At 38.4% G+C, this 24,946-nt stretch overlaps 1 protein-coding gene across 1 annotated transcript; it reads left to right on the plus strand.

The window, feature by feature from the left end:
• Positions 1 to 581: 581 nt before the first annotated feature.
• On the plus strand, positions 582 to 24,946 carry CAND1 (cullin associated and neddylation dissociated 1). The gene is made up of 14 exons (XM_026052810.1): positions 582 to 723; positions 10,007 to 10,161; positions 11,194 to 11,317; positions 11,715 to 11,971; positions 12,055 to 12,160; positions 13,061 to 13,206; positions 14,279 to 14,571; positions 15,125 to 15,266; positions 15,850 to 17,343; positions 18,245 to 18,340; positions 19,996 to 20,165; positions 20,260 to 20,424; positions 20,634 to 20,741; positions 21,904 to 24,946. Exons 1-14 carry the CDS (start codon positions 584 to 586, stop codon positions 22,126 to 22,128), a joined length of 3,621 nt encoding a protein of 1,206 aa, XP_025908595.1. The 5' UTR covers positions 582 to 583; the 3' UTR covers positions 22,129 to 24,946.

Consider the following 24,946-nt stretch of genomic DNA (forward strand, 5'->3'; position numbering starts at 1 on the left):
GTAAGCAAACTAGTGTGCAACAGGGGAAGAAAAAGTGAAAAATAGAAATATAGCCTCACCTTTGTTTTCCCCTCTATTGATATTTGCCTTGCASGTTTTTGAAAGAAAGTTTGAAAAAGAAAACTTGTTGCTTAGAAGTTGCTTTTAAATAAACTCGGGGAAGGCTTCTGCTGGTTTTAAATTTGTTTGCCCTGTCGAACCTCACTCCTGCAAAAACCTACCCACAAATCTTCCCAAAAAGTGTTGTTGTAGCTAATGAAGGACTCCTTCAAATCTTTAGAAGTATCACTTTTTCTTTGTGTAAATAATTTGAARCATTATTCTAACACAATGAAGCGGTGGAAATGAAATAAGTAGCATTCATCCTCAAGGAGAGACAATGACCCAACTAAAATTATTGAATGCTTTTCTTCTCCCTACTTGTTGTCAAATTAAAATAGGTGGCAGTTGCTTCACAAAGCAGGTAACAAAATATGATTTACTTGATCAGAAATAGTGAAAATGAGTAATCTTGAGGTSTAGAGCACAAAGAATAACACGCATACTTTTAGTAATAATTATCTGACTGTCTTTTGTCAGGTTCATGGCTACAAATGATTTGATGACAGAACTACAGAAAGATTCTATCAAGTTGGATGACGACAGCGAAAGGAAGGTGGTGAAGATGATTCTGAAATTGCTAGAAGATAAAAATGGCGAAGTACAAAACTTAGCCGTCAAGTGGTATGTGTTCTTCYTCCATGGTACAAACACTTGTCTAGTGATGGAAAAACATAAAGCTGTTTTGAAAACTGTGAAGGAACATGGCTATGCAAAATGCATGTCATTGATGTCCCCAGAGGGGTTTAATATCAGTTATTTGTGTTTGTTCTAGTCTGTTCCTGTGGAACTTTTATTTACCTTGTGGATGAACATTAGGGGCTTTCCGATGATTAACAGTACATACAAAGTTTCCTGAAAGTGTACAGACAACATGCTTGTTCCCTGGTGGTAATTCTTAAATGYTAAGTAGATTTTTTTTATACAATTATAGTTTAATGATAGTTGCTATGTTGATGTCTGATCACAAGAAGGTAGATGAAATGTAGATGAGGAATTGTAGTATGAGTGGCCTTCAGTCAGAATTAATAGCTTGAAAATATGCATTCTTGTTATGAAGTTTGGAACTTATCTCTTCATCCAACTGGTATTTGAGATTTTTACCTCCTTTACATGAACTGTGAATGTTTTACATACTCAAGATGCAGTTACTTGACTTTCAGAAGCTTCTGCTGTTTCAGTCCCCTCTCTTTATTATACTTTTTGAATCCTGTATTCTGTAATTTTGGAGAGGAGTTATGCTTATTTTGACATACCTATATATATTTATATAAATATTATATATGCAGTCTTATTTTACTTGGTTCCTGAGAATGTTTCTTGTTCCTTAGCTCAGCTTTTTTAACATGCTATGTGTCCGACTCTTATCAYGTATCCCTTGAGGCATGGATTGAAGTAAAGTTACCGTAGAAGAGCGTGGGACAGCTTTAAAAAGGTGTTTCATATTGACTTTGTGACATAGTTTGTTTGTTTCAGCTTGTTATTCTTTAGGATTGGCTGTTTCAGACTGAAAAAGTGCAAAACTGAAGCCTCTGTGTACATCTGCTTATATATAGCTTCTAAACTATTTTTAAGTGAGGATAATGAAAGTCAGATGCAGAAAAACCTGGTTTGGAAACTGTTACTTGTGTAGAAATAGGATGTTGGCAGCTACAATTGAATGTGCAATAGTGGTCTAGCAATGTATTTATCAGTACTTTATCACTACTCTCACCAGATTTGTAACAGTGCTGTTTTAGTTATTTTTTAGTGGATGTTACAAAGTGCCATCTTTCCTTTGACTTCAAACTTTAGAAATGTCAATGTTCCTTGTGGTACACATCAAGTTATTCACCCTTGAAATGAGTAACTTTGCTGAATCAGATGAGACATGTACATGAAATACTGTGTTGATCCTTATCAGACTTGCATCAGGCCTAGAATTGTCCTTTGGTAAAGTAAAATTTTATGGAAAAATTAAGTTACAACATATTGCAATATTCATCTTTAACATAACCCGAAGATCAGATTAATRTGTGTCCTGAATTGTATATGGACACAATGTATATAAAAAATATTTAATATACAGGTTAGAATTGTGACCATTGCAATAAATGGTACTTCAAAGAGACTGCAGAGGCAGGGAAGAGAATTAAAATGACAGAGTCAATCTTAAGTTCAGAATACTTTAAGAAGAATTAAGATAATATTAATGGGAAACCATTAAACAAACTGTGAGGAGACAAGAAAAACACTGTYGGAGTTTCCAAGTAAATCTTGAGCATTCATCTAGAATGCAGAATGATTTGGATATGTCAAATAATTGGAATCCTGATCACGTGCAGATATACCTTGGTAGCCCCAAAAATGGTTGTCTTTTTCTTGAAGCTTTTGTTCAGGATACGGTTCCATGACAGTTTTAAGCCAGTCAAGTTGTTGCTGCTGTAGTCCCATGTTTTCACCCTCTTCGCCCTCTTTTTTGCACTTTGGTTGAGTGCAAAATGAGCTGGTTTGGGGACTTTTTTTTTTTTTTTTTTCTAATTTAGCTCTCTGAATCTATTTCTGCAAATTAGAAAATAGACCAGCCTAAAGATAACATTGACTCTTAGGTGTAACAAGTAAACACTGCCTTTAGTTGTGTCCTATCCTCTACTCAGTGTCATGTTTTGGGTAGGAAGTGATCTGCTTGCTAGCATGCTGAGGAACGTATTTTTTTACTGGTGCATCTCTTGGGAGAGTTTTTTCTTTTTTTCTTGAACCCCTCAGTTGTGTTATACAGCTTGGGGATAGGATGTAACGTGTTCATTCTTGGTTAACAGGAGTCAGCTTGGGAGTTTATGGATATTCTGAGATCTCATTCCAAGATAGTTGTGCTACTCTGTTCAGAAATAAAAGTGAAGGTTAATTGTTTTATTAGGCTTGGAGAACATGCCTGGTCCAGCTTTGACCCTGCAAAAGAGAAATGAGTATATTCATCCAACTTGATGCAAAAAAACCCAATAATTGCAGTTCACCTTGTCTGACCTAAAGATCATATGAAATTTTAAATATATTCTTGTTGTTTATGTTTCGTCTGGAGAAGTTGGGTGTTTTWTTTTGCTCTGCCTGGCAGTTTTACAGTCGAATTGGGGAAAGTGCTGTCAGTTGTGCTTTCAGCACCTGTAGYTTAAGACTCTTCATCCAGCCTGGTGTGATGCCCTGGGTTCCCTGCAGTGCTCGTAGTGGCTCTGCTGCAGGTCTGCCTAGGAGGGCAGACGAGCAGTGTGGTTGGCACAGCGTGCCAGCTGACTGGATGGTGCTGCACTGGTGGTCCTGTCCTGTGGAGGGTGTACTCTCTTGGCCAGAATTGCTCATTAATAATTTCATATGTTCAGYACTGCAGCTTGTGTGAACCGTGGGGTGATACTCTGCCCTTCACATCTGTATCTAGGAGTCTCTATTATTTCGCACTGTGAAATGAAATGCTTACAGAAACCCATCAGAAAAAGCAACTCTAATGTGGAGGTGAATTAACTCTTTTCAGTGATTCCTCCCTTGCAGTTCTGTAGTTTATCTGCGTTCACCAGCGTGACTTTGCTGGGCAGCAGTTCAGTTCAGAGGAGCTGCTCSTTGCTGTGATGAGTCACTAACGTGAACAGGATGATGCTAACGTGGCCGAGCCAGTTCAGCAGCTTTCACATGTTTTGGTGCTCTGGTAACACACTGAGGCACACCACACTGTGCTGGGGTTCTGAGTCAAAGAGGGATTTCTTCCATTTATATGTTTTAACTTTTCCCTTGAAGTAAATATGCTTGTCTGATAGCCTGAAATGAGCATATTTAAATCAATATATTCAGTTAAAAGATGAATTCGTGTCCTTGCCAGTAAGGAGGTTATAATATGCATGCCTTTATTTTCAAATGTTTGTGACTTAAACAGTGGGTTACTGTTACTCTTTACTTTCACAGAAAGTTGACTGTACTTTTGTTTTTGATTTGAGAGAAACTTGACACAAATTACTAATAAAGATAATTAACTAAGGTAGAGATCAAGGAGCAGCTGAAACAGCATCAAAAACTGTCTTCAGATACAATTAATAAATACTTATTATTCTTTCTTTTCATATGCCCCAGTCACAATCTGAGAATAATAATGAGGGCTATAAGAGGGATATTGAYTGGTTATAAAATTCAGTAGGCCAAAAAATCTTGAGATAGTTTTTCCTTTCCCACAAGTGATTTATCAACTTGAACTACTAAGTTTGATGACTATGGTAGTAACCTGGTTTAAGATTTTCTAAAAATATTTTGGGTATCTGCCTGATTTTTGTCATTTCTGTGAAATTTGATTTTTAAAAATCTCAACAAAATCTAGAATCTAGTATTTGAGACGAGTTTAATTGACCAGCCTTTGCTGTAGTTATTTCAGTTACTTGTAGGTTTCATTTGAAAAATAAACACACATTTTAAAATAATTTAAAACAAATTTTTAAAACAAAGAAATCCATATTTGCATTTCAGGTGCTTATAWTTACGGAACTTACTTTTTTAGTGGWGGTCTARCCTGTCAAAGTCATTGCTGTGGGATGGGGTGGGTGTCAGCTGCAGATCTTGGCGCRTGGAACGCTCCCTTTCCTAGAGCTGCACCAGCCTTTCCAGACTGCAYGAGTGAAGGACTCCGTCTCTGTAGCGGTGAGAAGAGTGGTGACACTGCAGGCTGGCAGCTTGCCACGCCAGATTGCTTCTGATTCACAGCAAGGGAGTTTGCTGACTTTCAGGCCTGCTACACTGAAGGCTTGTCCTACTTCAAGGGAGATATTTTCCCTTGGTTTGTATGAATGCACTGCTGTAACTGCACACAGCTTCAGCTTCCCAACGCTTGCACCAGAGCGGGCAGCGTTACGGGCGTGCGGTGGCTTCTAGCTTCTGCCCTCCTCCTTCCCTAGACCTCAGTCCCTTGGCTGGAACACGCCCAGGATTTCTTCTCCAGCCTGCAGTGGAGCGTTGTACCCTTGCACAGTGGATGTTTCTGTTCCCAGTGACTTGTTTGTGCTTCTGTCGCTTGTGAAACAAGTGTGCTGTGCACTAAAGCAGAATAGTGCAACAGGGCTGGGAACAACCCCTGAATAACAGTGGGGGGTATTTGAAGAGAAGATAGTGAGGCAGCAATAAAGCATGGAAAGGGAAATGTTTGGGTGCAAGCAGGTTGTGGAGAAACTTAGGAACATTGTGAGTAGATGATGAAAGMAGTTTAACTTTTATGGAAGCAATAAGGGGTTTCTTGAGTATTATCTCATCTGGGTGGTAATTCTAGGTAATTATCGTGGGAAATGGTTTTGTATAAATTCATTAAGAGTTTAGCTGTGTGGATAAATGTTCCTTACTGGTGTCAATGCCTTTCCCCTAATATTTAAATAAGTTGCAGGATTAATTCAACATGATTGCAACAGGCTAAGATTGTTGCTACAGTCATCTAAGCTGAGGGCTCCTACTTTTCCTCCCCTTCCTTCTCTTTGGGAGGATGAGTAACTGTGCGGAGTGGCTTGTTTTAGATTCTGGCACAGTGCCCCTTTCCTAAAGCAAAAGGCAGTGCCAGTCTAGGACCTGAAGTTTGGTTGGCAACCTTCAGTAAGGGGAGCCTTGTTAGAGCTGTTCATTTCCATCATCCACATGTGTATATTCCTGCTGGGAGAAGCATGAAACCTTCCATCACATCCTTGCTTCTGTCGMTGTGAAGGACTTTTCTCTGCCTTTCTTCAGAGGCTAGTCAGTATCCCACTTAGCAGTTCCCCTTGGATTATCTCTATGAAGTACCCTCTAGAAATATTGTACCAAAGTTTGTTCTTGCATAATTGTTTAAGAGATTGCACTTAGGAGTAAACTGCAGCCACCAGTTCAAGGAGGTTAATGATTTTAATGCTGTCATGTCAGCCTTATTTCAAATTATTTTGAACTTAAAACTCACCTGAAGTTTCTGCGTTAAAAGAGAATGAATTAGTTGTTTATGATATTGTGAAACTTGATCAATACAGTTTGCTTTCACTGCTTTGCTTTTCTATAGAGTTCTGGAAGTGCCCTTGTTTTGAGCAGCGCTTAGGGCACTTTGGTGGGTAAGGAAAGGAGGAAACGGAGYAAGTCATGTTTTATGAGGAAAGGTGTGGTAGTGGTAGGTGTGATTGGCTTGGGCCTTTCATATCCCTGCGTGTTCATCTAACTACTGTGCCTCAAGCATAAAAACTGTTTGGAGTTCAGGGGGTAACACATTCCAAGCTTAGAAACTTGAAGAGAAGTTCTCAGCTTTGCCTGCTGACAGGCAATTGAACCTGGACTTCACTCCAGTTAATACTATATATTGTAAGCTAAGCTTTGTGGCTGAATGCAAATGCCTTTTTAGGTGATAGATGATTCTCCTTTGCCTGTGTCCTTCTCCTGTTTGTGCTGTGGCAGCTGCACGTCCTCAGGTCTCTACTGCTAAACCAGTGCAGCAAACAGGGCTATTTTCTTTCTGCAGGAGACCAGCAAGGCACTAAAACCAGGGAGTTTCCTGTGCTGCTGCTCCAGAACCAACGTTGGGGCCTGTGCCCTGAATGCGGTGGCCTCCAGCCTTTTCTGCTCAATGGGAATCTCTGTGTCCCTTGCAGTTTTATTAGCCAGCAGCCAGCCCAGGAGCCAGCTCTTTTCTTGGGGGYGTTAAACTCCAGAGCATTTCCAGTAGAACAAGAACCACCACGTTGCATGCCGTTTGTGCACTGTAAACACGGTCCAGAAAGTCACTTTCTTTCTGAAACTGTAAGGACTCTGGAGTGTTGGTTCTGTCTTGTTGGTTTTTCTAACACAATAAGAACTGCATAGTAATAAATAAGTAAATAAAAATGATAAGTTTAAACTCAGTTTTTAYATGAGTAGCATAACTAGACTTAAATTTTGGACTATCTACTTTCAGAATAACAGTCTTTGTGGGCAGCTTAGTATCTTGCTAGCTCAGTCACAGTTTCTGCTTGCCTGTAGAGTTTTCTTGTTTGGGCAGTGGACTTAATCCCAGTGCTTTTTTATACGAGGTTCATCCTTAATAGAGAATCACCATCAGAATCTTATGGAATGAAATAAAAACAAATACATTTTTTTTCCTGGTATAAACACTAAGTCTGGARGCAAAGTATTTCCTTTCCAGTAGTCTGATACAGTTAGGATATAATGTATTTAATTTCTTCACTTTACTAGAACCACACATTGATATTTGTTAATCAGGATTGAGCTGTGTGTTTTGAATTAACGTTATTATATTGTGCAGCGAAATTGGGGGTTGTCCCACTGTTTTTTCTAGTGTCTTTTTGATCTTGGTTATTTCTTGTGGAATGCTTTGAAAGGCTAATGTGGAAAAAAATGTGCCTTTGCTATCAAAATAACTTGTGGCTTAACTATTTTAAAAGCCTGATGATTGGTGTTTGCTTCCAAATCAGTGAGAACTGAAGTGCAAATTAATATATTCCAACTTTCTATGTATTTTTTATCCTGAACACAGGAAGATAGTCCACTGTTGAATAGGCTTCTGCATTAACACTTAATGGAGGAGTTAAGCTAGAAGCATTTGTCTACTTGAAGGTTATTGTTAATTGTACTGATTTGTTTTTAAAATACTATCACAATGTGCTTGCTAACCTAGGCTGGTTTTATAKGAAGGCCTAGCTTGAAGTCCTCCCACTTTATTGCTCCTCAAACCTTGCACTGAGAACACATGCAGAATGCTTCAAAACCCCGCGGTGCTTCCCTACTCCAAGTTGTTCCTTCCTTACTCTTACCCAAGTTGAGTTTCTGGTGAAGGGTGAGGCTTGAAGTGYGTGTCAGGAGAGGAGAAGCACCGAGATGCTGCTGAGATGGGACCTTACAGTTTCCTCAGAGGGGACCCCAGGAGCGGCCACCGAACAGACCTGGCGGGAGGCCCGCACTCAGGGCCAAGTCAGAATGGGCCCACAGTGTGTGTAATTCRGAAGGAAATCTGAACTAAAAACAAATGGTAACTTGCTGGAGATGCCTCTGGGTTWCTGTTAATTGTGCTGGTGGGCTATACTTTTGGGTTCATGATTCCTCTTTTTCTGCAGATGGTCCTCATTGTGGTTACCTCCTTTCTTGCCKTAGGCTGTTTCTGCTCTTTCTCCTGTTTGGCTGCTCTCAGCTCCTTGTCCTCTGCCYGTGGTCAGTGCAGAACTGAAGGCTGGTCGAGCTTATTAACCTTAACTYTGTGCCCCATCTCACCTGTAGTGTTGATAAGTCTCGTTAATAATCATGCTCATAGGTAATGATGTTATGGATGACACTATGAAGATTTAAAGAGAGAGCATAGCTGGCATTGYTAAAATACAGAGAACAAAAGATTTTAAAAGGACGGACCTGTGTCTTTCAGAGTAGCCACTCCAYGTGTAGGTGAATGTACTGTTTGTTTCTAGGATGGCTCTGTGGCTCACAGTACCCGTTCTCCAGGATTTGATGTATTTGTACTTGATATGGTACACTTGGGGCATCTGAATTAGGTTAAAAAAAGCAGGTACTCAAAGCTAATTTCCCATCTGAGATGCTTTATCTGAAGGGAGGAGTTTAAAAAAAAAAGAAAAGGAGAAAGTAGGTAAATTAATATGGTGTAAAAAGTTCCTGATAAAGCTATGATGATTGTGACCAACTGTTGACAGTTATTAGTCTTACTGTATGTAGAAAACCTGCTTTTTTGTTTTAGTTTTGCTTATTGAAATAAAACCCTTTTTACTGAAATAATGAGCCTTTTTTTTCTAGCTACCTAGCGAACGGACTTAGTCCTCCACTGTTTAGTAATGAAATACCATAGGATATAACACAGCAAATACCTGGCTGACACTTGAACATTCAATACTAATATAAAGTRTAAAATACTCAACATGTCAATACTAATATAAAGAGCAGCTGCTGGATGTAGGCTTCGAAAGCCAGCGAGATATGTGTTGGTCATGGTGATAGCTGAGGATTGTAGCATCACTACTTAATCACTGTGCCAGTTGAGCTATACTTTTTTTGTCTTGTGTATTATTACTTATAACCTGCARGATCCTCTGGATCCCCTTATCTGTGGGATGGGATTTGGTTTGTAGCTGGTATATGATGCATCTACTCTACTGTGGAGGTCAGTAAAATCAAGGCCCGTGTGTTGTGACTTTTCCTGGCGTGTGAAGAATGAAGAGGAAGACCCAGCAGTGCTGAGAGGGAGGGAACAGGGACAAAAATAAGGGGCTGCTTTTTGCCATTCTTCCTTCTGGGAACAGAGCATTAACAAGAGAGAGTYGCTGGGAGCTAGAGAGGGGACTAGGAGGATGCTGTGCCAGTGATTTGGAAAATGCTGGGATATTCTGCAGCTTTGGGATTTTGAACAAATAGGAGTGAGTGACGTGGGTACACAAGGTGGCCATAATCCTCAGAAGGGCCGGAGAAACTAAAAATTCACAGCTCTGAGGAAAAGAGGGAATGTTTGTTTGGACTGTGCGTATAGCAGCGCCTGCAGCCAGTGTGGAAGAGAGCAAGCCTTTCTTCCACATTTTACCATTTTGTGTTCTTTTAATGCACTCTATGGTTCAATACTGAAGACGGTTGCTTGCTTGATGGTGAGCTAAGTAGGCCCTGATGCTTGGGCATGGAAACCGGTTTTGTGTGCAGGTAACTGTGTTACAAACCTTGGCATAAGAGAGAAGGAAGAGGCCCTTGGACTGTGAGATGAAACAGTCATGCAAAACCAGCTTCTGTTATGAGATAAAAAGCAGTTGCAGTTTGTCACTAGACTTACTGAGAAAGGATATCAGCCTAATCTGTTGAAAGTTTTCAGATTAATCCAATTTATAATGCTACCAAAAATAATCTTAATGAATTCAAAGCCAACATGTGAATAAAATGAGAAATGCCGATTTAATTCCTGTGTGTTCTGTTTATACAGTCTTGGCCCTTTGGTGAGTAAAGTGAAGGAGTATCAGGTGGAGACCATTGTAGACACCCTGTGCACAAACATGCTTTCAGATAAGGAGCAGCTCCGGGACATTTCCAGCATCGGCCTTAAAACTGTGATTGGAGAACTCCCCCCGGCTTCCAGTGGTAAGGCAACTTGTGCTTGAAGCACCAGGGGTTAGGTTTAGCTCTTTTCATTGCTCATTTTTAAAATGCAAAAAGCAGGGTTAACCAAGTAGACTCGGCCTAGTTAACGTTAGAATTGATTTCTATCAGAGGAAAAGTGTATGATAAAAATAGCTTTTTGGTGACTTGTGACTGCACTTCCAAATTTACTAATTGAACTTTTTCGTTGTTATTAATGTAACATCACGTTAATGTGAAAAAGAAAGAAAACTTGCAGTATAGGAATGTTATAAAGCTCTAATAATTATCTAATMGAGTAATAGACTGTAGTAATAGCTAAAATTGCCCTTTCTTTTTGATAGTATGCTTTTCAATTCATTATAACTCTGGTGTCATTCTTAATGTCTAATTTCTTGTCTCAGCTTCTGGTAAGTTTTTTGGAATATACCTTGATTTTCTAACAATTGCCTATTGAGTTACTGCAATATTTACCCTACTTTTTTAATGAAGAYGTTGTGTCTGAGAGAGGTAATAATGACGAACAGCTAGTCAGTTAATAATACTACTTCTTGACTAAAGTGTTGTTCAGGTACTGTAGTGCAGAGAGAAAATGAGAGTGGAAAAGCGTTTAAAAAGGCTTTGAGAATGCAGATTTTTTGAGAGACTCTCACATTTAAGTTACCTAACTAACCAATCTCCTTTATTGAAAATCCTTAAGTCAGTCATGTTTATATCAAGCAGTAGTGCAATGCATAAAGGAATTGTATTTCTTTTTTAAAGAAAAGCAGTGTCTTCTGTGGTAGCTGCACCTTCTGAGGCCACTGCAAACAAAAATAGCCCTCCTTGATGTGTCTKCACATGGACAGTGTTCCAGCTCTAATGCAGAGCATGTTTGCATTAGCAAAAGGAGCGGGTTGTTAATGCTGATTTTGATGGGCAGAAAATTTCTTCAAGTCCGAGTAGTTTCCCAAAGTTGCAAGCATAATTCCTGCCTTTAATCCTGTGCTTCATCCTCCTCCTTATGGCAATGCTGACATTTTGTTGTCCTTCCAGGTTCTGCACTAGCAGCCAATGTTTGCAAGAAGATCACAGGGCGTCTCACTAGTGCCATTGCCAAGCAGGAAGATGTGTCTGTTCAGCTAGAGGCACTAGATATCATGGCTGATATGCTGAGCAGGTAACCAGCCCTCTTGCAAAATGCTGGTGAAGCAGAAAATRCTCCATAAACATTGAACTTTATTCTTTGGAAATGTATTTTCTTTATGTGAAGTGATATGGTAAATTTTTAAGTATAGATGACTTCAAAGGAGAAGAAAGTGAATGTCTTGAGGATGAGTTGCTTGGTATTATTAGTGATTATTACTGATACTCTTGAGCTGTAGTTTTAAGCTTGTTTTAATGTTTACTGCTTTGAAGATGTATTGTAACTCATTTCTTGTTTWTAAATGTTCTAAAAACGTAGATATTTGGAATCTGTGAGATGCTTCGGGAAWGTTTAAATGATCTCTGGTAGAGTATATGAGCAAAATGACCTAGATTCAATTGGTTTGAGTTTGTGTTTTGTCTGTTTTAAGGCAAGGAGGACTGCTTGTTAACTTCCATCCTTCAATTCTGACCTGTCTGCTCCCCCAGCTGACTAGCCCCAGACTTGCTGTGAGGAAAAGAACCATCATTGCTCTTGGTCACCTGGTTATGAGTTGTGGCAATATAGTTTTTGTTGACCTCATTGAACATCTGTTGACAGAGCTGTCTAAAAATGATTCCATGTCAACAACTAGGACCTATATACAATGTATTGCTGCCATCAGTAGGCAAGCAGGTCATAGAATAGGTAAGAAAATATTTTATATAATTATCTTCAGCTCTGAAAGTTTTTAGATGAGAGTAATTACTTTACTAATTTTCTTTTCTCAGGTGAATATCTAGAGAAAATAATTCCTTTGGTTGTAAAGTTTTGTAATGTAGATGATGACGAGCTAAGGGAGTATTGCATCCAGGCCTTTGAATCCTTTGTTAGGAGGTAAGTTATTCTCTGTTACCTCTTTTGGGCTTTCTTGTGGTCTTATGTTGTGTCATCTGGGTATAAATGGCCATTGTGTCTTTTGAGTAATTGAAGGGGGATTAAAGCAGCTTCCTCATAGACAGGTAGTGTCCTCTGTACCAAGTATTTTTGCAAACTTTGAATGGGAACTGTTCCCTTGGCTCCGTCTTGTMAACTTTAAGCACTGTGTTTCCTCTGTGCGTTGGAAACGTTCTCCTGTGCCAGTGCTGCTTGTGCCTGTTGGTGGCAGGGGAGAAATGTTTTAATAAATACCATAGTTATTATTAGTGGTGATAAAAGCTTGTTATCAGAAAAYATATCTAGAGCTTCTGCAGCCTGTCTCTGCAGCAGATTGGGCTACGTGGCAGTGTTGTGCTTGCTGCCTTTTTGACCCCACTCTCTGAACTTACGCACAGCAGAGGGTGTGCTCCATTCTGCTGCTGCGTGGGGTTTTTCTTGTTCTTACTTTTTARGACTGTTTCATCTGACCTTTGCTGCTGCTAATAGCAAGAATTGTGATAGTAGTTTGGAAATGGATATGATGGGAAAGGGATTATATCACTGTTAAGTAGTCAATAACCTGTGCCCATATCTATGAGGATTTGTCTGTCAAAGTTGTGGTTTTTTTCCCTATCCTCATTTCTCAGTTTTTGATTTTGTTGTGACCTGATATATTCTGAATTTGAGAGGGAACTGAATTTCTGATGAAGCTGAATTCAAAAAGAAACTAAGCAAACRGAACTCCCCCACATTCATAGTTATGAATGCATTGATAGTGCTTCATCTGGCGAAGTCCCCAAGGAACATTAAGTGGCTTGAAGTTTTCTATTTTAATTCAGTAACGTAATTTGAAGTTACTTATATTTTTGTGTGCTGCAGGTGTCCTAAAGAAGTTTATCCTCACGTATCTACTATTATAAACATTTGTCTAAAATATCTTACCTATGATCCCAATTACAATTATGACGAYGAAGATGAAGATGAAAATGCAATGGATGCTGATGGAGGTGATGATGATGATCAAGGTACATACCTTTTTCATTTTGAGGAAAGGAAGAGCTTATGAGCTAAACCTGCACTGATTTGAGGAAATTGAGATGGTTCAAAAGCAGCAGCAGCATTTTGAGTGCCTTGAGTACCTGTGCGTTCAGTTCTTGTACTACTTTGACAGAGCTTTCGAGCTGTTTGCTCGGAATGGAAGTACAGGATGATGATGGAATTTTCAGCATGTACTTGCAGTGCATCTGCTAGAGATGAGCAATACCAAGGATGAATATAAAGATAAGATAAATATTTAACACCGAAAGAAGGAAAAAAAAATAGATGTTAAATGACAGAAGCATGTAGGATAGTCCAAATGGAGTGAAAAAATCTGTTATTGATTTGAAAAGACAGATGCCTCTTTACTACTTTTCAGTAGAAAATATCGTTGTCTAATGCATGAAATTGGTCATAGTTTAGAATTGCAAAATATTTTTCTTTAGGATAAAAATGTTTTAGGCTGAAAAGAATAATTATTTATTGTGGCTAAACAGGCTAAATGCGTGTTATATGTAAGCTCTATTAAAACATGGACACGCAACCAATATGGACCCAGAACACAATGTTCTTTTTACTTTGAGTATTAATGAGCCCTATACTGTTACTTATAAGAAGGAAATGCTTGCCATGYTTATTCTGTACTTGCTGCTATTATTTGATAGGTATAATGGCACATTTTGCTTTCTTCCTACAAAGAAACGGGATACTCTAAATCTTGATCAATTAGTAATTTTTGCTCCCTTATTGCTTGTGTGACAAATAAAGAGGAATATGCTTTAAATCAGTAGTTGGGCTGTAAATATGGCAAGGAGGCACTCTGTTACTTTTGTAGTTTAAATTACTATAGTAATTTACTAAATAAATTAGAGGTGTAAAATTACTTTGAGGAAAATAAGCAGAAAAAAACATTTTAGGTACATATTTTTTAGCATGCTCTTCTCAACTATTTGACTTTTGTTACACAAAGAATCGAAGTGTATTTTATTTTTTTTAAATGAAACTGGATGCTTTGATTGTCTGGGCTTGAACACGTGTGTAACTTCTCTTTTTCCCCAGGGAGCGATGATGAGTACAGTGATGATGATGACATGAGCTGGAAAGTGAGGCGCGCGGCGGCCAAGTGCCTGGACGCTGTGGTCAGCACGCGCCACGAGATGCTGCCCGAGTTCTACAAGACTGTATCCCCTGCTCTCATAGCCAGATTCAAAGAGCGGGAGGAGAACGTCAAAGCAGACGTTTTCCATGCGTATCTTTCTCTTCTGAAGCAAACTCGACCTGTGCAGAGTTGGCTCTGCGACCCTGATGCGATGGAGCAAGGAGAGACGCCTTTGACGATGCTTCAGAGTCAGGTTATCTGTTCAGATTTCATATGTTTGGAATATATCCTGAGGCTGTGCTGTGATTTTAGTTGCTTGCTTTTACCTCTAAAACGTACATGTCGTAGTTTAGTCAAGTTATCAGAGCAAAATCATTTATTTTTTTGCTTCAGTAGTATTGAAATAAGTAAGAAATAAGTATGAAATAAGATCTAATGATCAAGGTAAAACTTGTTTTTCTGCCAGGTGTTTTATTTAAAGGAAAAAAGGATGGTTAGTGCTGAAGAACAGCATTTTCCCTCCCCAAATGAATTATTAGCATGACTCTTAAAATGTTGCTCCATACAGTTGTGTTGTTATTGCAAATCTGRTTTTGCTTTTTTCATCTCGCCTTTTAAATTGCTTTAATGCTTTTTGGGATAGTATTTGTATAAATACTCTCGAGTGAAGCTTAAAATCAAAGTTCTCTAGTTCTACAGAGAAATGGAGTGATATATCGTTCACCTCCGGGAATATATATCCCTCAGTGATATGAGGGAAGAAATGATACGTATTTAACCTATTAACTTAAGTTTGATGATTACAGGTTCCCAATATAGTTAAAGCCTTGCACAAACAGATGAAGGAGAAAAGTGTGAAGACCCGCCAGTGTTGCTTTAACATGCTGACCGAGCTGGTAAATGTGTTGCCTGGAGCCCTAACACAACATGTTCCTGTGCTTGTACCAGGTAGGAGAAACATGCTATTAACTGAAAAAAAGGTTTGCTAGTAACCTGCATGTGAATTTTCTCAATCTTTAAATCTTGACTATGATTTTATAAATGTTTGAAGTAGAGCTTCAGTTTAAAGAATTTGGCAGAATCATTTCTGTGTGAACACATATAAATATTCAGCTGATGTATTTCCATTAACCTTGAAAACAAGGATTGCTCTGAGATTAACTTTTTTCTTCCAAATTTAGAAATAAAGATGATTTGCCTCTAGTTTCATGATCAAATTTTTTCTTCATTTTCCTTTTACCAAAATACTGAATTTTAAAGTAACAAGGAACAGTACGCTCTGACAAGATGAGAGTTCCTTTATAGTTAGGAAAAAGCATTATAAAATCATTAGCTGGTCCAYGCTGTGGGTTTTCTTCATAGAGGAACCTTGAAGAGTAATTGTTTGAATAAAACAGTGGAAGGGACTGGGAAACATATGGGAAAGGCTGAGAGCAGAAAAATATCAGCACCCTATAGCTGCCATCCCTCAGAAATTTTAAAATGCTCTAAGAGAATAAACCTAAAGATAATTTTTTCTTTTATTTTACAGGAATAATTTTTTCACTGAATGACAAATCAAGTTCTTCTAATCTGAAGATAGATGCTCTGTCCTGTTTGTATGTGATCCTCTGTAATCATTCTCCCCAAGTCTTTCATCCTCACGTTCAAGCATTGGTACCTCCAGTTGTTGCTTGTGTTGGAGACCCATTTTACAAGATAACATCAGAGGCTCTTTTGGTTACACAACAACTTGTGAAGGTCATTCGTCCTTTAGACCAGCCTTCTTCCTTTGATGCTACTCCTTACATCAAAGATTTATTTACTTGTACAATCAAGAGATTGAAGGCTGCTGACATTGATCAGGAGGTAAAAGAGAGGGCAATATCTTGCATGGGGCAAATCATTTGCAGCCTTGGCGACAGCCTTGGCACAGACCTGCCCAGCACCCTTCAGATCTTCCTAGAGAGACTGAAGAACGAGATCACTCGGTTAACTACCGTGAAGGCCATGACACTGATTGCTGGCTCTCCTTTGAAGATAGATCTGAGGCCAGTCCTTGGGGAAGGAGTTCCTATTCTTGCCTCTTTTTTAAGAAAAAACCAGCGAGCTTTGAAACTGGGCACTCTTTCTGCTCTAGATATTCTAATTAAAAATTACAGTGACAGCCTGACAGCCGCCATGATTGATGCTGTCTTAGATGAGCTTCCACCTCTCATTAGCGAGAGCGATATGCATGTGTCCCAGATGGCCATCAGTTTTCTCACAACACTGGCTAAAGTATATCCTTCTTCCCTGTCCAAGATCAGCGGGTCCATTCTCAACGAACTTATTGGGCTGGTGAGATCGCCTCTGCTCCAGGGTGGAGCACTTAGTGCCATGCTAGAGTTTTTCCAAGCTTTGGTGGTGACTGGGACGAATAATTTGGGGTATATGGATCTGCTGCGCATGCTCACGGGCCCAGTGTACTCGCAGAGCACAGCACTTACTCACAAGCAGTCTTACTATTCCATTGCCAAATGTGTAGCTGCCCTTACCCGCGCTTGCCCTAAGGAAGGACCAGCTGTCGTAGGTCAGTTCATTCAAGATGTCAAGAACTCCAGGTCCACAGATTCCATTCGGCTTTTGGCTTTGCTTTCTCTTGGGGAAGTTGGCCATCACATTGACCTCAGTGGACAAATTGAGCTGAAATCTGTCATTTTAGAAGCGTTCTCCTCTCCTAGTGAAGAAGTCAAGTCGGCAGCGTCTTACGCRCTAGGCAGTATTAGTGTTGGCAACCTCCCCGAGTACCTGCCGTTTGTCTTGCAAGAGATAACCAGTCAACCCAAGAGGCAATACCTTCTCCTTCATTCCTTGAAAGAAATAATTAGCTCTGCATCAGTGGTTGGTCTCAAACCGTATGTTGAGAACATCTGGGCCTTACTCCTGAAACACTGTGAATGTGCAGAAGAGGGGACAAGGAACGTTGTTGCCGAGTGCTTAGGGAAGCTTACGTTAATAGACCCGGAGACGCTGCTCCCCCGGCTGAAGGGTTACTTGGCATCAGGTGAGTGGCAATATTGGAGCTAATGGCCTCGTGCTCCCTATTAATAAATGAAATGCATCTGATTTTATAACTTCTGTGCTTAAATTTTGTGATATTTCAGAAATATTTTTTCTTCTCTCAACCAATGTGAAGTTTAAGTATAAAAATAGAGTTTTTCCACAAGGTGTTTTACTGGACATGCTTTCTAGCCATTGCTCTTGCCTTTTTCCTTGAGGAAGTTAACTCTGTAACATGAGCRACTCTCATATTTTGCTTTGGGATAATGGTATTTCAACTAGTAATGCTCAGTTTATCAAGGAGCTGTGAAATTAAAAGGAACAATAAGGGGGAAAAGAAGAATGGATTACTTGACTGATCAATTGCAACATATAGACATGCTGAAATAAACTGCACTGTTTCCAATCTTTAGATTAAAATTCTGAGATGTTTAAGGGTTAGGAAGGTGGAGGATCATTGTGCATAATTTGTGAATGAGTTTCACATTGTGAACTTATCAGCATAAATATTTTCCTATGCTTTTGCTTTAATGAGTAGAATTTGCAAACCTATTTTTGAATTAAAAACATCTGTCCTAGTAGGTGCCTTACTTCTATGTTACCTTCTACAAAAAATTCTATAATTGTTTTTTCTGTTTAAAATGCAATATTAGTACATATGTGGAAGAAACTTAGTAATAATGTTATAATAAATATTATAACATAATTACTTAATATAACATTAAATAATAAAATAATTTAATAATATATAATTAAATGAATAATATATAATAAGCTTATAGTAATAATTAATAGTCTTAAAGAATATATTTTTTTAAATACCTGATGTTCTTTAGATTATTGAAATTCTGCTGTTGTACTGCTTTAATATTATTGTAGTATTCACAGTTATATTTCATTATTAGGGTCATCGTATGCTCGAAGTTCGGTGGTTACTGCCGTTAAATTCACTATTTCTGACCACCCACAACCCATAGACCCACTCTTGAAGAACTGCATAGGTAAGTTTTTTGTTTTAAGTAACGACTTTTAAGTTTCCAAGCAATAGAATTACATTTAAAATCTGTTTGTTGCTTCTTCAAAAAAGGACTTTGCAGGTTGTCTGAATTGGTAGCTATTGATAGGAACAATTACAAAATGATTGCTCAATAGCCACTTTTATTGAAATTTAAGTTTCTTCGAATTCTGAGAAGTAAAAAGGTGTGATGAAAGTATTGAAGTGATGATGGCAGAAGGTCTCAGCTATTTGGGCTCGCGTGTGTGTAAGGAGGCTCCTTCTTCACCTGCAACAGTGGTTAAGATGATTTGGGACATTCTGTCACTCCAAATCCATAAGCGTGTGTGAATTTTATAGAGCTTACTGTAAGTTTAGATGTTGGCAGTGCTATAATGCTTTGGTGTGTGAAAGTTATTGGAAGCCTATGTATTTTTATAGAGGGATAAGGTAATTGGAGCGTTATAGTATGACAGAATTGTGGAGCTGTGGCTTTTTGATCATAGCATATGTTCTCATTTGGATGACACAACAGTAGTGTAGATTTGTCCATAATGCTATGGTGAATGTTTTAGAGTGATCAATTGCAGGATTTAATTTTTATAAAATTGTATATACTGCTCAGTCTAATGCAGGGGGAAGATTAATCTTTTAAAACACATAGTTTTGTAGAGAGCCAAGTTTTTATGTATAGGGTAATGACATCAGTTGACATGCATTATTTTTTAGCACTGAGCTGAAATATTTAAAAAGTATTAAAGAATTGACTGTGTTTGTGAACTTTTCATCTGGCCCTCCCCTCAGCTCGAGCTGAGTTGCTGTTTTGTTTCTAGAGAAAAATTTTGGCTTTCTGGTTAAAAAAAACTCTTAGCACGTAGTAGTTCAAAAGTCTTTGCTGTCTTTAGTTTTGCACCCCATACCTTAGTGTGTATAATGGTGATTTAGGTGTTTAAACACTGCTGTTTTACCTCCAGTTTAAAAATAATTGTTCATTGTAGAAGTTGTTAATAAAACATCACAGTCGTGGGGAGGAATACAGTATATTCCTGCAGGTGTTTGTTTTACTATAGGCAGTGTTCCAGAACTCTAGGGAATATGAAAATGTGCTGTGTGTAGAATGGTGGAGGTGTTCTTACATTAATGTATCTTCTGGCAAGTTAGGAAGCCTTAGTGTATGTCCAATTGAGGAGCTAAAAATACAGTATTGATAGATTCCTTGAGAGAGCTTCTTGAATTCTTAAACTGCAGAATTGGCAGCAGGTTTCTAAAGCATCTTCCAAGAGACCTTAATGGGGAAAAGGAAAGATAGTGTTTCATAGCTGTTAAATATAATTCTTACTCCTTTATTTGTTGTACTTGAAAAACCAACACACTGTTGAAATATTATTAAATGATAGCTATTTATTTGGAATTTTTCTTTATTTTTTTTCATTATGTGAACATTACCCAAACATTACTCAAATATATTAATATTTTTCTTAAGAATATAATTAGATATCTATATTTATATAGTCCTGCTGAAATAGCAGATATTGGTCTATGCTGCATCAAAATAACTCTTACCTTAAAACACCTCGCTGAAAGGCTAAAACTAAGGGAGAATACTCTTAAAGTAGGGAGCAAAACACTCATGAGGTGATTTCTTTCTGTATACGGTTGCAGGTGATTTTCTGAAAACACTGGAGGACCCAGATCTCAATGTCAGGAGAGTAGCCCTAGTGACATTCAACTCGGCCGCCCACAATAAACCATCACTAATAAGGGACCTGTTGGACACGGTGCTTCCTCACCTCTACAATGAGACAAAAGTCCGAAAGGAGCTAATCAGAGAGGTATGTGAACCAGGAAAAACAGGGCTAAACCTATGCAAATAGACTCCCAATTTTTCTAACTATATTGCTTTTAAACTTTTGTTTGCTGATGCAGGTGGAAATGGGACCATTTAAGCATACAGTTGATGATGGATTGGACATCCGAAAAGCAGCTTTTGAGTGCATGTATACCCTTTTGGATAGCTGTTTGGACAGACTAGATATTTTTGAGTTCTTAAACCATGTTGAAGATGGCTTGAAGGATCACTATGACATTAAGGTTGGGTGTCATTTTTCTCTCTCTAAGTGGTATATTAGTCAAAACACTTTAAATATTGAGTAGACTGAAATGGTAAGAGTATTTCATGTGCTTAAATATTTCACTATATTTGCCACTTTCCTTAATGCTGCTGTTAGGTTGCATAGCATTCTAGGAGATACCTTTCAAAGTGCTTATGTGACTGTTGAACTGGTTTTCTCTCAAACTAGATGCTAACCTTCCTAATGCTGGTGAGACTGTCTACGCTGTGCCCAAGTGCAGTGCTGCAGAGGCTGGATAGGCTGGTTGAGCCTTTGCGTGCTACGTGTACAACCAAGGTACGGGTTTACATTTAATCTGCTCTTCTTGAGTTGATCTGTGGTATTGATTTGTGGACATTTACATGAATTTGTATATGAAGAGTACTACTGAGAGTTTAGTTCTATTGCTGCAACGTTACTTGGGTTATCTCCTATAAGTTGCAGTAGCTAGACAATATAATGTAATTATTTAGAGCCTTATATATGTATTAAATGTTTCTTTTAAGTTTCATATAAAGAAGGAGATAAGTTCATTTTTTTTCTCTTTTTTTTTTTTTTTTAGATTCTCTGGTATTTTGGTTGGTAGTTCTTTAGTTCCTTATAAAGGCAGGTGCCACTTGGGCACTTGTAAGTCTCAGGTTTTGTTATGAACCCAGCAAATGTAATGCTGACTCTCTGACTCTTCCCCGTGACTGTTGCTGATCACGTTGCTGCAGACAAGCATTGGGTTGCTGAAGGATGGGGGCAATGTAAATTGGTGAATTTTTCTTTGGTCCCTCTTCATTTATATAGTTACAGGGTTATTGGGATACAGTTGGTTCCCCCCTTGCTCTTCATATGTGCGTACACCTAATTTCTCTGAGAGCAGTTTAATGCCTGCTTTACCTTTCTTTTGCCATTATGTAATTTCTATGATGTTAAAATTAAGAAGTGGAACTGCCTTTAATGCCAAATTATATTTGTATCATTGAAACATCTGTGAGGCTTGGAACAGAAGACTAACTTGTTGTTCTAGTAAAGGCCAATGTTTTTGTTGAAATCTTGTCTTTCAGGGTCCTAATACTGTGATAACGTTATTTACTGTCCTTGCTAACTGCAAGTTGGCTACTCTGTTTTAATTTGGTAATTGGTTTGATAGCTCAGCTCTTCTGCTTAACTTGCAATGTTCATGTTTCAGTCAGTTGTATACTGCTGGTAAAAAAAAAAAAAAAAAAAAAAAAGTGGTATCTAATAATAGATTAGTTTTATTCTTATTTTCCTAATTTTCCTTACGTGAACAACTACTAAAATTTAGCAGTTGCGCCATTTTGAAAGCTCTCCAAAATGATAGGATGGAATGATATATATATATACACACACACACACACACACATACACATATATTATATATTTTTTTAAGATGGATGTAGAGAAAGAATCAAGTAAAAATATCATATGTATGTTATTTTTTCTGCCCTAGGTCAAGGCAAACTCGGTGAAGCAGGAGTTTGAAAAGCAAGACGAACTGAAACGGTCTGCTATGAGGGCAGTCGCAGCGCTTCTAACCATTCCCGAGGCAGAGAAGAGCCCACTAATGAGTGAATTTCAGTCACAGATAAGCTCTAACCCTGAGCTGGCAGCCATCTTTGAAAGTATCCAAAAAGATTCATCATCCACTAACTTGGAATCAATGGACACTAGTTAAATGTTTGTCCAAAACAGGGACCATTATGTTGAACCAGATGATGCACTGAATTGACAGGTTATGAGTAAGAAACAGAAAAGTATCTAATCTACACATTGTTCCACTTTATTTACCTTTAAGGAGACCGTTGGCTTTTCCCATTGTTGCTTTTCTAGCATTTATTCCAGAAATGTATTTCCATGATCCAGAGTTTGTTAACCACTCTTGTTTTAGTGGATTTGGCCACATTTGGGAATAAAAAGTTGACGCATGGTGTATGGAAATAGGTTCCAACATCCATTTGCCCTGTAACGTTTAGGATTAAAATGTTAAAATTTTGTGACCACGATTATTTTTTCTTTTATTCACTCTTTCTACTTGTAAAGGCAAAAAAAAGGAAGGTGGGTGGGAAACCCTCCAGGTGCACCATGTTTTTGTATGACTTTTATTCTTTTTTCTTTTTTTTTTCAGCTTCATAAATTGATTTGGTTGGCAGACAAAAAATCTGTGCAAGATTTCTTATATTAAATATAGGGTTTGGGCACAGTTCCAAAAAGCAGACATAAATGTCATTTTTAAGTGTGGGGATTAGAAAACCAGCGTCCCCGTTGTGCACACTAACTTTGCATGACCAAGTTTACAATTATATAGTGTCTGTAAAACAGCATGTGCAGTTTATTCGTAATGCAAGTTAAAATCAGTGCTGCTGTGTCAGTGCAGTCTTCAGGTATTTTGACATACCAGACCTTCATCCAGGAAAGGATGAATGGAGGTTGGCTGTCTTAAATGGGCTTTTTTAAATGCCAGTGGTGTGGTCTGTGGATGCTCTTGTAGCACATGGAGCAACCAGTATCAGGGTGTTTCAGACTCGAAGGCTGGATCCCCTGAAATTGAGGTGGACAAAGCAGAACATTGAAGGAAAGTTTGATGAGATGGAAGTAAAATGAGCAGAGAATTGGAGGAAAATAGGATGAGATGGGGGTAAAATGAGCAGAGAAGAGCAATAGCTGCTGGATGGCCGCTGAACTCTGAGTCCAACTCTGCTTTTACTAAAGGTGCATGAGGAGGTTTCAAGTGGCTTCTACCTCCTCTTCCTCATCCTACAGCTTCCATCCAGGCCCCACACAGTGTCACCTAGACAAGTATTCCCAAACCATCATTCTGTGCCTAGGAAAATGTTTTCTGGCATAGGGAACCACCAGTAACTGCTGTGCTGCAAGTGTCTTATGGCCACCTGGTGAGATAGGAGGCTTGGAGCCATCGTAAGCCTGTCGAGAAAGAGAAATGTTAGACAGCAAACAGGTAGTGCGAGACAAGTGTGCTGTAGCACACAGAGGTCGTGTGGGACAAGGGGACAGCTGGCAGGTCCCTCTGACCCTTAATAGCAGAACCATCAGTGGGAGCCACTGCCTCAAATTAAGACTTGCCATTACTTTACACAGTTGTCTTTTTTAATCGGCTCTGATTTTTTTTCCTAGTTAACTGATTTATTTTTTTATTATTTTTTTTATTAGCTATTTGGTATTTTGGAACCCTAGTACACAAATGTGGTATATGCTACAGACTTCAACAAAAACATGCATTTTTATGACCTCTGAGACAGTTTTCCATAAGAATTGGGGTTTTTAGGAGCACATTTCTAGTCTTACATGCTTGCAGGTTGGGGAAAGCAGAGAGGCATTGATGCATTTTACTTTAATAAAAGGACCTGAACTAAGATGTTTTTGAACTCATTCCGTAGTACAATTTTAATGCTGTAGAAATTTTTGAAACTGTAGCTTTGTCTGTCTCCAAAAGTCTTCAAACTAATGTAACAGTTGTCTTCTAGTAGTAGAAATAAATGAGATTAACTGTACCAATATATTTAAATGTCATGGAAAAATATGGATGACTCTAGTGAGAAACCATATGGTGAGAAAAGCACTGTGAATTAGGTGCATTTTCCCCTGCTGTACAACTCATCTACTTCAATTACAGCAATATACAAAACTCCTAATTAAGAATCTGCTGTGCTAATTAGTTGTCAAACTTATCTTGGTACTTCTGTGTAAAGTTCTCAGAGTGCATTAAAATGTCTTACAGACCTCAAGTTAGGTGTGAAAATGGTATGATAAACACAAAACGCGTGGTAAGCAGGATGGTGAACAGGATGCGTATGAATTTTGTTGGTTTTGTTTCATAATTCCTTGCTATAGAGCAAGCTTAAGGACAAAAGAGAAGGCTGGGATATATTAGTGTATTATTAGTGCATGTTTTCTTGCAGGACACAGTACTTGTTGCTTTGACCACTGATAAAGCAGGTGGCAATATTAAGAATTAAGTCTTCCGTGTAACTTGTAGAAGCTTGAGAATAAAGTTTTCTCTAGAAAGCTGTGGGATATTTCCACAGTGTTAAGGCAGGAAGACAGGCTCACCAAGGACATAACTGCACCATAATTTCTGCAAGTTTTTATTAGTATTTGGAGCATATAATTAGGTTAGGAGTTCAAATTCCACTGATGTTCACTGGATTGCCTGATTTGCAGTGGTTTGTGTTCATCACTGTATATGCAAGTATTCTGATAAATCTGATTCACTCTTGGTTTCTAGTGTAATAAGGTTCAAGAAATTCTTTTAAGGACGATGCCAAAAATCCTACTAGCCTTTTTACTTTCCTTCTGCCACTAAATATTTGAAACTAAAATATGAAATCAACCTCCTTGAGCAAAACACAAATTCTGTAAGGATCTCTTAAAGATCCCTTGTATGGTTAGATTTTGTTCTTTTATTTTTTGCACAGAGGCAACAGAGAAGTAAATGAACTTGCACATAATATATAGATCAAAAAAAAAAAAAAAAA

This window comes from Nothoprocta perdicaria, unplaced genomic scaffold, assembly GCF_003342845.1.
Source record: "Nothoprocta perdicaria isolate Ctin4 unplaced genomic scaffold, notPer1 scaffold_91, whole genome shotgun sequence".
Classification (NCBI taxonomy): domain Eukaryota; kingdom Metazoa; phylum Chordata; class Aves; order Tinamiformes; family Tinamidae; genus Nothoprocta; species Nothoprocta perdicaria.